Raw genomic sequence first — 17,358 nt, 5'->3', positions numbered from 1 at the left:
TCTTCCTCCAGTTGGTGGGTGGGTTTGATTTGGTGTTGGAGGAGGCCAGGACTTGCATGTCCTTGGGGGAATAGGAGGGGGATTTGAAGTGGTTGGCTACAGGACAATGAGGTTCGTTGGTATGTGTGTCCCAGAGATGTTCTCTGAAATGCTCTGCGAGTTGGTGTCCTGTCTCCCTGATGTAGAGACCTCATCACAGATCCAACCCTCCAACCACAAGCCATCAACATCGACTTAACCAGTTTCCAAATCTCTCCTCCCCCCACCTCATCCCAGATCCAACCCTCCAACTCGGCACCACCCTTTTGATCTGACCAACCTGTCCTACCTGTCCATCTTCCTTCCCACCTATCCGCTCCACACTTCCCACTGACCTGCATCCACCTATCGCTCTCCCATCTATCTTCCACCCAGCCTCGCTCCCTTCCCCCTCCACATTCCTGATGAAGGGCTTATGCCCGAAATGTCAACTCTCTTGCTCCTCGGATGCTACCTGACCTGCTGTGCTTTTCCAGTGCCACACTCTTTAAATCTGACTCTCTAACCCTCACTTTATCCTACTCACTCACCCCAATGAAATGGAGCCAGGGTTGAAAACTTCAGATCCTCCCATGGCTTCAATGCATCCTAAGTTTGCTGCAGCAGTGACCTCTCCTGAGCTGAGTACTCTGCATCCTCCATGGGGGTCAGCTGTTTGCCATCTGCCATAGTCCTCCCGCATCCACCTTCAACATTTTAGGAAGGCAGCTACAATGACCAACATCCCACCTGTTCGACCCTGAGAGGAAATGACCAACTTTGGGAAGAGAAGGAACAAAAGAGTAAACCATGTGTCCATTATTAATTCAGCTTCAGCCTGTGCACCACATAATGAAGATGCAGTGCCAGCTGAGTGATCAACACACTACACTAAAAAGGGAGCAGCTGCTGCACTTCAACCCTTTCTCATCCAAGACCTTTATCAGCTTTAACTTCTCATTGTATTCAGTGCAAATTATGATTACACTTACATGAAGTAGCAATGATTTGTGCTTTCCCAGCACCCATGTAAATTGTGCAGTTCACCTTTGCCCAGTGCAGGTCTTTGTAATGCCACTGCTGCTAACTTCAGCATCACTGAGATATCCTGTTCAGTTTACAGGCACAAATTAGCATGAGGCAAATTGTAGCAAATGGGTGCTTAAATGGTTAAATATTAAATGTTGCTGGGCTTTGCAAGTGGCTGCTTTATCTGTTTGATTCTGTAATTTCTAGGCATCCAGCAGACATGGCTCCTACAGTTGCATCCTTTGAACTGACACTGACTCTACCCACCCTGGTTGTTGTCCAAATTATTGTTTAGTTGCCGTTAGTGTCCAATGAATGCCAGGTGATGACAAGGAAAGCAGCTTGTGATTAACACCAACAACAGTGAAATCTGTCTGGTCACCGAGTTGTCCATCCACCCCAAAGACTCCATGTTCCCCTTTATCTTGCTTTATCCCAAAAGAGCATTTACACCCATTTCCTCACACAGTAATCCACAACATTAGACTTCATCTATAACTGTCTTTCCTGAGCCCTGAGCCCAGTGTTACATCTGAATGTTGCCAACCCCGTTCCTCCTGCTATGGACGCCATGATGGTGATCACTACCACAAACTCACCCTCCCATAGCCTACTATGTTCACTGATACTCTTCTACATTTCCTCCCATACACATGATTATCCCTCCATCACTGTCCTTGTCCCCAACTGTGCAGGTGCCTGTGATTTCCATTTCCTCAGCCTTAATTCCTCAATCCTTTTGGCAATGAATCCCTAGTTGTTCACATAGGTCCCCCTTAACCCTTATCAAAGGTCAACACATAACATCCCCCCCAGAATTATATTCACTCCTAACCAGCTTTGACATGCACCCCCCAAATATGACTGACCAGAGCTTGAGCGCTTGTTTGTTGTTCCCTGACTGACTAGACGTGATTCCCCTGACTGCTGCTGCCTACAGATCTGACTGCTGGTCACTCCCAGGACTGTAGTCAGATTAATTTCATGGTCTTCCAGATCTCCTAGAGATATCACTGAATGGCTGCAGGAAGGAGAAGGGCCAACAGACAGAAATCATGATACATATTTGTATCTACGACGTAGGTAGGAAAAGAAATTAAATCTCAATGCAGAATTTTGGGAGCAAGGAAGTAGATTACAGAACAGGACCCAAAAGGTAGTAATCTCCAAATAAATCTGGTGTCACATGTGGGTTAGTAAAGGAATAGGACATTAAAGTTTGTGTGAAGATTTGTAGCTCGGGTGCTCGTTGTTGTGGTTCTGTTCGCCGAGCTGGAAGTTTTTGTTGCAAACGTTTCGTCCCCTGGCTAGGCGACATCATCAGTGCTTGGGAGCCTCCTGCGAAGCGCTTCTTTGATGTTTCCTCCGGTGTTTATAGTGGTCTGTCCCTGCCGCTTCCGGTTGTCAGTTTCAGCTGTCCGCTGTAGTGGTTGGTATATTGGGTCCAGGTCGATGTGTTTGTTGATGGAGTTTGTAGATGAATGCCATGCCTCTAGGAATTCCCTGGCTGTTCTCTGTCTGGCTTGCCCTATGATAGTAGTGTTGTTAACAATCCGCATACATGAACATCAACTAGCCACGAAACGACACGACCAGCTATCCTTAGTAGCCACACACGCAGACAACAAGCAACATGAATTCGACTGGGACAACACTACTATCATAGGGCAAGCCAGACAGAGAACAGCCAGGGAATTCCTAGAGGCATGGCATTCATCCACAAACTCCATCAACAAACACATCGACCTGAACCCAATATACCAACCACTACAGCGGACAGCTGAAACTGACAACCGGAAGCGGCAGGGACAGACCACTATAAACACCGGAGGAAACATCAAAGAAGCGCTTCGCAGGAGGCTCCAAAGCACTGATGATGTCGCCTAGCCAGGGGACGAAACGTTTGCAACAAAAACTTCCAGCTCGGCGAACAGAACCACAACGAATAGGACATTAGTCCAGGTGAATGTGAGGCTGGAGAGATGGTGCAGGTGGGAAGGCTTTAGATTTCTGGGACAATGGGCTATTTATGGAGGCAGTGGGACCCATACAAGGCAGACAGGTTGTACCTGAATCAAATAGAATGAGCTTCCTTGTGGGATGGTCTGCTAGTGCTGCTGGGAAGGGTTTTAGATAATTTGGGATCCAGAGAGAATGTTCAGCAGGGGAAGATGAGTGGCTAAAATTAGAAATGACAGCAAGTGAGACAGTGAAGGCAGAGGGAGTTTGGCATGATTAGATGGTATTTATTTAATGCTAGGAATGTGATGGACAAGGCAGATGAGCTGAGGGCACAAAGTAAAACATGGGAGTATAATGTCATTGCAGTCTCAGAGACATAGCAGAGAGATAGGCAAGATTGGCAGCTCAATATTCCAGGATACGGGATCTTCAGGCGAGACATGAAAGGAGGTAAAAGAGGAAGAAGTGTCACAATTTTGATCAAGGAATATATTACAGCAGTAAGGAGGGTTGACATCTTAAAAGGCTCCTCAAATGAAGCCATAAGGATCAAAACTTAAAAACTAAAAAGGAACAATTACATTTCTGGGAATGTACCATAGGTCCCCCTATCAGTCCAAAAGGCAGCATAGTGGCTCAGCGGTTAGCACTGTATCTCACTACACCAGGGGCCCAAGTTCGATTCCATCCTCAGCCGGTTGTCTGTGTGGAGTTTGCACATTTTTCCTGAGTCTGTCATGGGTTTCCTCTGGGTGCTCCAATTTCCTCCTATAGTTCAAAGATGTACAGGTTAGGTGGATTGGCCATGCTAAAATGCACATAGTGTCCAGAGATGTGCAGGTTAGGTGGATTAACCATGGGAAGTGCAGGGCTACGGGGAAGGATAGGGGTGTGGGTCTGAGAAGGATGCTCTTTGGATGGTCAGTGTGGGCTTAATGGACCAAATAGCCTGCATCCACACTCTAGGGATTTTATGAAATAGAAGAACAGCTATGAAGGCGAATTTCAGGAAGTGTAAAAGTAATAGAATAGTGAAACCCTGGGGATTTTGAATTCCCCACCATTAACTGGGGTAGTAATTGTGTGAAAGGTATGGATGGAGTTAAAATGCATCCAGAAGAGCTATTTAAGTCAGTTTGTAAAAAGGCCTGCAAGAGATGGGTTGGTCATGGACTTAATTCTCGGTAACAAAGCTGGACAAGTGGTTGAAGTGTTTTGGGGTGCATTTTGCAGACAGCCAACTCCATTAGATTCAAGAATGTTATGAAAAAGGACAAGGATGAGCCTGAAATCAAAGTTCTCAGATTGGGACGTCTGATTTTAATAAGATCAGGTATGATTTGGTCTGAGTGGATTGGGCACAGATACTTTAAAGCAAGTCTGTCTCAGAACAGTGGAGTTCACTGAAGAAGGAAATATGGAGAGTACAGGGCCAAAGTGTTCCAATAAAGAAAAAGAGTGTCACCATCAAATCCTGTGAACTCTGGACATAAAGGGACATACAGCATTAAAGTAAGAGAAAAATGGAGGCTTATGCAAGTTACTGAGGGTACAAAACTACAGATGCCCCAGAGGATTATCGAATGTACAAGAGGGAGCTTAAAGAGGAGATTAGGAGTGCTGAAAGGGGACAAGAAAAGATACTGGCAAAAATCCTATGTTGTTTACAGGTACATTAAGGGTAAAGGATAATGAGGGAAAGAGTAGGACTCACTAAGGACATCAGTGATCATTTGCGTATGGATCCAGAGAATGTAGGAAGGGGTCTAAATGAATATTTTGTGTCAGTTTTCAATAGTGAAAGGAATGACATGGATATAAAAATCAGTGAGAAGGTCTATGATATCATTTTAAAATCTAGCACAAAGAAAGTTTCGAGTGGCCTGGCAAGCTTAAACGTCCATAGATATCCAAGGCTGGATGAATAATATCCCAGCCTATTGAGTGAGGCAAGTGAGGAAATAGCAGGGCATTTGCAAACGTTATCAATTTCTCTCTAGCTGCAAGAAAGGTATCAGATGTCTGGATGACAGCCAATGTGGTAGCATTATAGAGTCATACAGTCATAGAGATACTCAATACAGAAACAGACCCTACACTTCAACTTGTCCATGCCGAGCAGATATCCTAACTTACGGCTCATATCTCTCTAAACCTTTCCTATTCATATACCCATCCAGATGCCTTTTAAATGTTGTAAGTGTACCAGCCTTCACCACTTCCTGTGGCAGCGCATTCCATGCATACACCACCCTCTACATGTGAAAGTTGCCCCTTAAATCCTTTTTAAACCTTTCCACTATCACCTTCAAGCTATGCTCTCTAGTTTTGGACTCCCCCACCCTGGGGAAAAGACCTTGACTATGTACCCTATCCATGCACCTCATGATTTTATAAACTCTATAAGGTGACCTTTCAGCTTCCAACACTCCAGGAAAAATAGCTGCAGTCTATTCAGCCTCTCTCTGGAGCTCAAACACTCCAACCCTGGAAACGTCCTTCTTTTCTGAACCCTTCAAGTTTCACAACATCCTTTCTAAAGCAGAGAGACCAGAATTGCATGCAGTATTCCAAAGTGGCCTAACCAATGTCCTGTACAGCTGCAAAGTGACCCTTCAATTCTTCTACTCAATGTACTGACCAATAAAGGCAACCATGCCAAGCATCTTCTTCACAATTCTATCTATCTGCAATTCCACTTTCAAGGAACTATGAGCATGCACTCCAAAGTCTTTTTGTTTAGCAACACTCCGTAGGACGTTACCATTAATTGTGTAAGTCCTGCTCTGATTTGCCTTTCTAAAATGCAGCACCTCACATTTATATAAATTAAACTCCATCTGCCACTTCTCAGCCCATTGGTCCATCTGACCAAGAACCTGAAGTAACCTTCTTTGCTGTCCACTACATCTTCAATTTTGGTGTCATCTGTAAACTTCCTAACCATATCTTTTTGTCCACATCCAAATTATTTATATAATTGATGAAAGGCAGTGGACCGAGCACCAATCCTTGTGGCACACCACAGGTCACACGCCTCCAGTCTGAAAATTAACCCTACACCACCATCATCTTCTGTTTTCTACCTTCAAGTCAGTTCTGCATCCAAATAGCCAGTTCGCCCTCTATTCCGTGTGATCTAACCTTGCTAACTGGTCAACAATGAGGAACCTTGCCGAATGCCTTACTGAGGTCCATATCGATCAAGTCTACCACTCTGCCCTCATCAATCCTCTTTGTAACATCTTCACAAAACTCAGTCAAATTAGTGACACACAATTTCTACGCACAAAGAAGTGTTGACTTTCCCTAATTAGTCCTTGCATTTCCAAATATATGTAATTTCTCTCCCTCAGTATTCCCTCCAACAACTTGCCCAAAACCAATGTCAGGCTCACTGGTCTACAATTCCCTGGCTTTTCCTTAAGAAGAGAGCAAGGGATAAGCTAGGAAACTACAGGCCTTTCTAACTTGGTGATGGGAAAATTATTGGAAGAATTCTGAGGGACAGAATAAATCTGTACTTGAAGGGTGGGGATTAATCAAGGAACGTGGTCAGCATAGTTTTGTTAATGGGAGATCATTTCTGACCAGCCTGATTGAACTTTTCGAAGAGGCAAGTTTAGATTAGGGCAATGCTTTTGATGTAGTCTATTTGAACTTCAGTGAGGCTATTGATAAGGTCCAGGATGAGAGACTGATAGCAAAGGTGAAAGGAATTCAAGGAAATTTAGCATATTGGATCCACAATTGGCTGAGTGGCAGGAAGTAGAGGGTGATGGTTGAAAGGTATTTTTCCAACTGTGTTAACGTCATCTTGTCAAAAGCATTAAATGGATGGAGGCATTGAATTGGGTTTTGCCAGACTTCTCATCCAATTCTGCCACAGATCTCATTATATGCAATATTGCTCAGAACCCTGTTATGTTCAATGCAGAATAGAGAAATCTTCCACAAGAACTGAGCTTGTAAGAATTTTAGCACAAGCTATAGTTATATTTATCATCGTTTTTTTCTGATTGGGAAACCTTTTATTGTTGTGATTGAAGCTGTCCATGCATTTTTAAAAATTAACTTAATCTAGTTTTTCTACTGGGAGTGATGTTTTGCACTATTTGTAAAAACGGTTTAGTTATTAATGCTACGAGGAGATGTGAAAGTCCAATTTAGTAAGTTTAAGTGAATTTCCCTGAATAAAAGTTCTTTCCTGAAGTATGTTGACTTTTTTGAAGATATGAGATGAAAGAAAGAATTCATGAATTAATTAGTTGAGTGATCGGATAACAGTTTGAAGAATATCTATTGTGGTTCTGTTCGCCGAGCTGGGAATTTGTGTTGCAGACGTTTCGTCCCCTGTCTTGGTGACATCCTCAGTGCTTGGGAGCCTCCTGTGAAGCGCTTCTGTGATCTTTCCTCCAGCATTTGTAGTGGTTTGAATCTGCCGCTTCCAGTTGTCAGTTCCAGCTGTCCGCTGCAGTGGTCGGTATATTGGGTCCAGGTCGATGTGCTGATTGATTGAGTGCCATGCTTCTAGGAATTCCCTGGCTGTTCTCTGTTTGGCTTGTCCTATAATAGTAGTGTTGTCCCAGTCGAATTCATGTTGCTTGTCATCTGCATGTGTGGCTACTAAGGATAGCTGGTCATGTTGTTTCGTGGCTAGTTGATGTTCATGGATGCGGATCGTTAGCTGTCTTCCTGGTTGTCCTATGTAGTGTTTTGTGCAGTCCTTGCATGGGATTTTGTACACTACATTGGTTTTGCTCATGCTGGGTATTGGGTCCTTCATTCTGGTGAGTTGTTGTCTGAGAGTGGCTGTTGGTTTGTGTGCTGTTATGAGTGCGAATGATCGCAGTAGTCTGACTGTCAGTTCGGAAATGCTCTTGATGTATGGTAGTGTGGCAAGTCCTTTGGGTTGCAGCATGTCCCCATTCCGTTCTCTTTCCCTTAGGCATCTGTTGATTAAATTGCGCAGGTATCCGTTTTTGGCGAATACATTGTAAAACATAGAACAGTACAGCACAGAACAGGCCCTTCAGCCCACGATGTTGTGCCGACCACTGATCCTCATGTATGCACTCTTAAATTTCTGTGACCATACGCATGTCCAGGAGTCTCTTAAATGTCCCCAGTGACCCTGCCTCCACAACTGCTGCTGGCAACGCATTCCATGCTCTCACAACTCTCTGTGTAAAGAACCCACCTCTGACATCCCCTCTATACTTTCCTCCAACCAGCTTAAAACTATGACCCCTCATGTTAGTCATTTCTGCCTTGGGAAATAGTCTCTGGCTATCGACTCTATCTATGCCTCTCATTATCTTGTATACCTCAATTAAGTACCCTCATCTCCTCCTTTTCTCCAATGAAAAGTGTCCGAGCTCAGTCAACCTCTTCTCATAAGATAAGCCCTCCAGTCCAGGCAGCATCCTGGTAAACCTCCTCTGAACTCTCTCAAAAGCATCCACATCTTTCTTATAATATGGCGACCAGAACTGGACGCAGTATTCCAAGTGCGGTCTAACCAAAGTTTTATAGAGCTGCAACAAGTTCTCACGACTCTTAAACTCAATACCCCTATTAATGAAAACCAAAACACCATGTGCTTTCTTAACAACCCTGTCCACTTGGGTGGCCATTTTAAGGGATCTATGTACCTGCACCCCAAGATCCCTCTGATCCTCCACACTGCCAAGAATCCTATCCTTAATCCTGTACTCAGCTTTCAAATTCGACCTTCCAAAATGCATCACCTCGCATTTATCCAGGTTGAACTCCATCTGCCACCTCTCAGCCCATCTTTGCATCCTGTCTATGTCCCACTGCAGCCTACAACAGCCCTCTATACTGTCAACGACACCTCCAACCTTTGTGTCATCTGCAAACTTGCTGACCCATCCTTCAATCCCCTCATCCGAGTCATTAATAAAAATTACAAACAATAGAGGCCCAAGGACAGAGCCCTGTGGAACACCACTCACCACAGACTTCCAGGCAGAATATTCTCTTTCTACTACCGCTCGCTGTCTTCTGTTGGTCAGCCAATTCTGTATCCAGACAGCTATGTTCCCCTGAATCCCATTCCTCCTGACCTTCTGAATGAGCCTACCATGGGGAATCTTATCAAATGCTTTGCTGAAGTCCATATACACCACATCCACAGCTCGACCCTCATTCAACCTTTCTCGTCACATCCTCAAAAAACTCGATAAGGTTTGTGAGGCAAGACCTGCCCCTCACAAAGACGTGTTGACTGCATTTAATCAAGCCATGCTCTTCCAGATGGTCATAAATTCTATCCCTCAGAATCCTTTCTAACACCTTGCAGATGACAGACGTGAGACTTACTGGTCTGTAATTGCCGGGGATTTCCCTATTTCCTTTCTTGAAGAGAGGAATTACATTTGCCTCTCTCCGGTCCTCAGGTACAACTCCAGTGGAGAGCGAGGATGAAAAGATCTTCGCAAGTGGCGAAGCAATTGCATTTCTCATTTCCCAAAGCAGCCGAGGACAAATCTGGTCCGGGCCTGGCGACTTGTCAATCTTAATGTTTGACAAAATTTTCAGCACATCAGCTTCCTCTATCTCTATCCATTTCAGCATGCACACCTGCTCTTCAAAGGTTTCATTCACTACAAAGTTCGTTTCTTTCGTAAAGACAGAAGCAAAAAACTCATTTAGGGCTTCCCCTACCTCCTCAGACTACACACACAAATTCCCAATGCTATCCCTAATCGGCCCTACTCTTTCTTTGACCATTCTCTTAATCCTCACAGAAGTGTAAAATGCCTTTGTGTTCTCCCTAATCCGTTCTGCCAAGCCTTTCTTGTGCTCCCTCCTGGCTCTCCTCAGACCATTTTTGAGCTCCTTCCTCGCCTGCCTGTAATCCTCTAGAGCTGACCTTGACCCTAGCTTCCTCCACCTTATGTAAGCTACCTTTTTCCTTTTGACGAGAAGCTCCACCGCTCTCGTCATCCAAGGTTCCTTTATCTTACCCCTTCTTGCCTGTCTCAGAAGGACATATTTATTCATCACTTGCAACAACTGTTCCTTAAACAGTCTCCACATGTCTATAGTGCCTTTATCATGGAACAATTGCTCCCAATCCATGCTTCCTAACTCCTGTCTAATCGCATCATAGTTTCCTCTTCCCCAATTAAATATCTTCCCATTTTGCCTAATCCTCTCCTTCTCCATAGCTGTGTAGAATGTGAGGCAGTTGTGGTCACTATCACCAAAATGCTCTCCCACCACAAGATCTGATACCTGCCCCGGCTCGTTTCCAAGCACTAAGTCTAGAATGGCCTCTCCCCTCGTCGGCCTGTCAATGTACTGAGTTAGGAAACCCTCCTGAACACACCTTACAAAAACAGCTCCATTCAAATCTTCTGCTCGAAGGAGGTTCCAATCAATATTGGGAAAGTTAAAGTCACCCATTACAACAACACTGCTACGTCCACACTTTTCCAAAATCTGCTGACCTATGCTTTCTTCCATCTCCGTGCTGCTATTGGGGGACGCCTGTAGTAAACCCCTAAAGAGGTGACTGCTCCCTTACTGTTCCTAATTTCCACCCATACTGACTCGGTAGGCAGATCTTCCTCGACAATGGAAGCTTCTGTAGCTGTGATACCCTCTCTGATTAGTAGTGCTACACCCCCTCCTCTTTTTCCCCCCTCCCTAGTCTTTTTAAATGCTCTTATCCCTGGAACATCCAGCAACCATTCCTGCCCCTGAGAAACCCATGTCTCTGTTATGGCCACAACATCATAGCACCAGGTACTGATCCATGCTCTAAATTCGTCACTTTTATTCCTGATACTCCTTGCGTTAAAGCAAACACACTTTAACTGATACCTTTGTTCCTTGCCAGGAAAATCCTTCCCACTCCCTCTTGCTATTGCCTCATCTGCATTCAACTCTCACCTCCGGTATACAGCTCAGGTTCCCACCCCCCTGCCATACTAGTTTAAACCCTCTCGAACTACTCGAGCAAACCTTCCACCCAGGACATTGGTCCCCTTCCAGTTCAGATGCAACCTGTCCTTCTTGTACAGGTCCCACCTTCCCCAGAAGGCATCCCAATTATCTACATATCTGAAGCCCTCCCTCCTACACCAGCTGTGCAGTCACGTATTAAGCTGCGCCCGCTCCCTGTTCCTCACCTCGCTATCTCGTGGCGCCGGTACTAAACTAGAGAACACTACTCTGTTCGTCCTGCTTTGCAGCTTCCATCCTAACTCCCTGAAATCACTTTTTATATCTTCAATCCTTTTCCTGGCTATATCATTAGTGCCAATATGTAACAAGATTTCTGGCTGTTCGCCCTCCCCTTTTAGAACCTTATACACCCGATCGGAGACGTCCCGGACCTTGGCACCAGGGAGGCAACATAGCTTCCAGGAATCCCGATCCTGACCACAAAATCTCCTGTCGATTCCCCTAACTATCGAGTCCCCTACCACGAGTACTTTTCTATTTTGCCCCCTTCCCTTCTTTGCCACAGTGTCAGGCTCAGTGCCAGAGAACTGACTGCTACCTCTGGTAGGTATTCCCCCCAGCAGTATCCAAAACGGTATACTTATTGCTGAGGGGAATGTCCACAGGGGATCTCTGCACTGTCTGACTGTCCCCTTTCCTCCCCCTAACTGTAACCCATTTATCCATGTCCTGAGCCTTAGGAGTGACCAATTCCCGGCAACTCCTCTCAATTACCCCTCAGCCTCCTGAATGATCCGTAGTTCATCCAGCTCCAGCTCCAATTCCCTAGCACGGTTTTCAAGGAGCTGGAGTTGGGTGCACTTCCCACAGATGTAGCCAGCGGAGACGTGTGCCATGTCTTCCACCTGCCATATTCTGCAGGAGGAGCATCCATACTCGACTTATCTGAACACGCACTCAGTACTAAAGTAGAAAGCTTAGTTCAAGTTGCTATAAAGTTATTAACGAACTTATATTCAATAGAGGAAGTTTAAAATGAACGTTACCTTATTAACTATGTTAGAGGAGGAGGGCAGGTGGGAGACTCTAGAGTAGTAGAGTCTCGGATTTAGCCGCCTTGCTGATATATATGGTCACTGCTTTCCTTCCTGGCTGTCCCTCTGGTCCTCGTCACTTCCCCCGCTGCTCCCGCTCCTTCTGTGAAAGGGAAAACACCGCTGTCCGCTACCTGCAAGTAATTTTTTAAAAAACTGCCTTACCTTAGCTGCAGTCTTCCGGGTTCGTCTTACCTCCTCTGCTGCTCACACTCAAAATGTATAGGTGTTCTTCTTCCTCTTTTTGCAGTTCTGGTGTGCTGCAGTGTGTTGTGGCCCTTTTGAATAGTGTCTTGATGCAACTTCTTTTGTATGTGTTAGGACGGTTGCTTTCGTAGTTCAGGACTTGGTCTGTGTGTGTGGCTTTCCTGTATACCTTTGTGGTGAATTCTCCGTTCGGTGTTCTCTGGATCCAGACACTCTATACAATCAACACAAGAATTCTTGGACATCATCAGAAATATACACATAGACAAGGAAGAAACCATGGTCTCATTTGATGTAACGGCACTGTTCACCTCTATCGACAAAACCCTAGCCAGAGAAACAATAGCTAACCTGCTGGACATACAGAACAGACAACAGGACATTGAACCTATCAACAAAGACGGCATACTCAAACTACTGGACCTGTGCCTCACAACACACTTCACATTCAACAACCAAATATATGAACAAATCAACGGCACACCCATGGGCTCACCCATCTCTGGACTCATAGCAGAAGCGGTAATGCAAAGATTAGAACAAACAGTCTTACCGCAAATTCAACCCAAACTCTGGGTCAGATATGTGGACGACACCTTTGTAATCATTAAAAACACAGAAATTGAGAACACACACCGGATCATCAACGCCACACTCACAGGAATCCGATTCACTAGAGAGGAAGAAAAGGACAACCAACTCCCATTCCTAGACATGATGGTACAGAGAAAACCGAACGGAGAATTCACCACAAAGGTATACATGAAAGCCACACACACAGACCAGGTCCTGAACTATGAAAGCAACCACCCCAACACACACAAAAGAAGTTGCATCAAGACACTATTTAAAAGGGCCACAACACACTGCAGCACACCAGAACTGCAAAAAGAGGAAGAAGAGGAACACCTGTACAAGGTATTCGCCAAAAACAGATACCCGCGCAATTTCATCAACAGATGCCTAAGGGAAAGAGAACGGAATGAGGACATGCCGCAACCCAAAGGACTAGCCACACTACCATACATCAAGTGCACTTCCGAACTGACAGCCAGACTACTGCGACCACTAGGACTCATAACAGCACACAAACCAGCAGCCACTCTCAGACAACAACTCACCAGAACGAAGGACCCAATACCCAGCATGAGCAAAACCAATGTAGTGTACAAAGTCCCATGCAAGGACTGCACAAAACACTACATAGACAAACAGGAAGACAGCTAATGATCTGCATCCATGAACACCAACTAGCCACAAAACGACACGACCAGCTATCCTTAGTAGCCACACACGCAGATGACAAGCAACATGAATTCGACTGGGACAACACTACTATTATAGGACAAGCCAAACAGAGAACAGCCAGGGAATTCCTAGAGGCATGGCACTCATCTACAGATTCAATCAATAAGCACATCGACCTGGACACAATATACCGACCACTGCAGCGGACAGCTGGAACTGACAACCGGAAGCGGCAGATTCAAACCACTACAAATGCTGGAGGAAAGATCACAGAAGCGCTTCACAGGAGGCTCCCAAGCACTGAGGATGTCACCTAGACAGGGGACGAAACGTCTGCAACACAAATTCCCAGCCTGGCGAACAGAACCACAACAACGAGCACCCGAGCTACAAATCTTCTCACAGACTTTGAAGAATATCTGCTTCTTCATTCCTGTTTTAACCTTCTTCTAACTTTCCAACTTTCTACCTGGTGTTTCATCCACTTGTCTCATTGCCTCTACTGTTTGCACTAGTACTTTCAAATCATTTGTCGAGAGAGTGGTACTGGAAAAGCATAGCAGGTCAGGTAGCATCTGAGGAGCAGGAGAACTGATGTTTTGGGCAAGAGCCCTTCATCAGGTTCCTGATGAAGGGCTCTTGTCCGAAACCTCGATTTTCCTGTTCCTCGGATGCTGTTGACCTGCTATGCCTTTGCAGCACCACACTCTCAATTCTGATCTCCAGCATCTGTAGACCTCACTTTCTCCTTTCAAATCATTTGTATGATCTCCATGCTAAAAGTCTCTCTCTCCCTCACCTTATGAAAGAACTTGCTCTCTTTATCATTCCCTAACTCATGCATAGAAAGTACAAACTAAAGTGTAATTAACTTCATAATAACCAATGCTGCCAACATTTAGTTCCAGGGTCATTTAACTTGCAAATACTGAAATGTCAAAGGAGAGAAAAGGTGGGCAAAACTGAACAGTACTTTTGCTTCATCATTGTTTTGTTTCTGTTCTTGTATAAAATATGCATTTTAAAAATGGTGAGTGCTGAAGGTTTCCTTTGTTTCTGTTATCAGGGATCAGCCATTTAAACCAGACACGACTGTCAGCCCCTCATTCAGCCGGGCAGATGCCTTCTTTGAGTCCAATGGGAATGAATGTTCTTGGAGGACAGCCCCTTTCACATCATGTAACAAATCAGATGCCCTCTCCGAATGCCATTGGGCCTAACATGGCATCACATGGCCCTGTGGGACCCAACATGATGCCCCATGGTCCCATGATGCTACATACTTCGCAGGATCCATCAGTAACGAATCCACAGATGCTACATCAAGGACGCATGGGTTTTTTGCAGGGGCAACAGATTTACCCATCAGTGCAGTCACCAACTCATCAGGTATCCTTTCCAGTGAATGACCCTGGCCCACAAGGAGTTTTCCCACCTGGAATAGCATTTTCCGGAGAAGGAGGGCTACTTGGACGTCCAAATAGCATCACACGGCCTTCTCCGGACCAATCTCTGTGTAAGACAGTGCCACCAGGCATGCCAGACTCGTATGCTGCTATGGGAAATCACATGCCTTCAGTCTACAATGACCCCGAATTGCAGGATGTCATTCGCCCGAATGCTTCTGGAATCCCGGAGTTCGACCTGTCTAGAATCATTCCATCAGAGAAACCCAGCCAGACACTGCAGTATTTTCCCCATGGGGACAGTCAGGGGCGCAAGCAGCTGCAGCTTCCTAGTCCTGGGTTTTCACACCACATGCAAGGATTGATGGGAGAAGCAAATCCAGGTAGAATGGGATTGCCAATACCTAGTGTAGGAGGACATAGTGTGGTCGGAGTTCAGGAGATGGCCATGGGTAATGCTGCTTCTGTCCCAGGTCACAATCCCATGCGACTACCTGGTTTCATGCATCAAGGCATGATGGGTCCTCAGCATCGTATAATGTCACCGCCACAAGGTGGTGTGCACACACAGATGAACAACCCAAATGCACTTATGATTCAAGGAAAGGAAAGAGTCCCGGGAAGTATGTACAGTCACCCTGGCTCCGTAGGATCCCCTCAGCACAACTTGATGATGCCACTACCGGGGATGGTGGGACCTCAGCAGAATATGATGATACCACCCCAAATGAGGCCTAGAGGTCTAACTGGTGATGTAGGCATGGACTTTAACCAAGGACCAGGCAGTCTAGGAAATATGATGTTTTAGCTGTTTGAAGGCTTACTGTTGGAACGTTTATCCTTATGCTGCACTACATGCAGAGGTATTTGAAACTCACTGGGATCTCTGTGCATAAGCGAAGATAAACTGAAAATTGTTCATATAAAAGACAAAGAGAAAGTTTAGAATGTACAAGAGTTCTTCAAAATGAAGCTTGCATTGCTCGGTCAGTGGTTTTTTTTCTGATTTCAATCATTTCTGTGGAAGCTGGGTGACGTGCTTCTGAAAACTGCAGCTGTAATATGTGGATCACAATTCGTTACAAGTTGCACCTGTTTATGTTTACTATGTGGACTATTTCCCCAGAAGCTTCTTCTGATTGTGCACTGTATTACATTGTAAAAGGGATTTCAACTGTGACTTCGTGTTTGAGAGAGGTGAGCATCATGATTCACAAAGTATCAGTCTTGTTTACATGTTCATGTTTGGTATACACCATTTAAAAAAAAAATCTTTTGCAGCTCTGGAATATAATAAACCAAACTACAATATCTGACAGAAAAGTATTAACAGAAAAGCACAAAAGGTGATTTATTAAGTCAAATTAAAAACAAAACATTGTTCTACATAGTGGACAAACATTGAAAACTTTTAGGAAAAGCTTGTCTGTCCTCTGGTACCTCTACAACTTGCCTGCCTAGGGACAAAATAGACAAATGTTGCACCTCATTTTAAACATTATCCCATAATGACTGTGGAGTGTTGGGATATACTTTGTTTTAAGTTGTGGCATGATATCATGCAGTACTGTAATATGTTTTTTTATTCTGTATCATTCATGATAAACCCCAACTAACATTTTCTATAGGAGTGGGAAACAAATACTGAAAATCCTTGTTTATCTGAGACTGATTTTTATTTTTGTCTCCACCACCTTATACTATTACATATTCCCCATGAACTTTGGTACGGAACCATTTTCCAGGGTTGTGATGTTGGAATTTAAATAAAATATATTGTTTCTTATAACCACAGTTGTCCTTTTCGTGTTAATGTGTGATCACATTCAGTGCTCTGACATATCAATTGTTGAAATTGATGGATTGGAAAACTTGCCAGAATAATAATGCAATTATCATGTACTTCTGAAAATCATCATTTTATAAATCTTTTATATCCATCAATGTATTAAATTGTTTCAAAGTTCATTCAACATATTTATGTCTTTTCTCTGTGTTGGAGATCTTTTGTTGTATACTTTAATATTATTAAGGAACTTGTTTATATTTCATTGCCCATTGAAGGGTCTTCAACTAAAAATGAATTCTTTCAGGTACCATGAGATCTCTTTCATCATCATGTGTTTATATTCTAGATGTCCACCATTTGTTGCATATTTATCTTTCTAAGTTTCTAATTAAGTATTACAACAATACCTTTTAATACTGTTCAAAATGCCCCTCAGGTTTGTCTGTTTAATAATTGAGATATTGGTTGGAATTATGAGGCAATGTGCTGGCAGCATTCTGGAAGCTCACATACTCAGCACTGTTTAGGAACAGCTTTTCAACTCAGCCATTGCATTTGCTGGTCAATTGACATGAGATATATAGACAACAGCAGATGTCCATTTATGCTAGTGGATGTTTTTTAAGGATACATTATGAGGATGTTAAATGCTTTCATAAATTCCCAA

At 44.2% G+C, this 17,358-nt stretch overlaps 1 protein-coding gene across 9 annotated transcripts in view; it reads left to right on the top strand.

The window, feature by feature from the left end:
* bcl9 (BCL9 transcription coactivator) overlaps positions 1-16,870 on the top strand; it is a 253,860-nt gene extending 236,990 nt beyond the window's left edge. For all 9 annotated transcript variants that reach the window (XM_087987985.1, XM_087987989.1, XM_043691452.2 and 6 more), the window contains one exon: positions 14,563-16,870. In XM_087987985.1, the coding sequence (XP_087844111.1) occupies positions 14,563-15,710 (1,148 nt within the window). In that variant the 3' untranslated portion in view covers positions 15,711-16,870. The remainder of the gene's footprint in view (positions 1-14,562) is intronic.
* Positions 16,871-17,358: the final 488 nt, after the last annotated feature.

This window comes from Chiloscyllium plagiosum, unplaced genomic scaffold (genome assembly GCF_037043375.1).
Source record: "Chiloscyllium plagiosum isolate Xiang-an unplaced genomic scaffold, Cpla_swu_hap1 HiC_scaffold_6, whole genome shotgun sequence".
In the NCBI taxonomy this organism is placed as follows: Eukaryota; Metazoa; Chordata; class Chondrichthyes; order Orectolobiformes; family Hemiscylliidae; genus Chiloscyllium; species Chiloscyllium plagiosum.
This window is presented reverse-complemented; position numbering and strand designations above follow the sequence as displayed.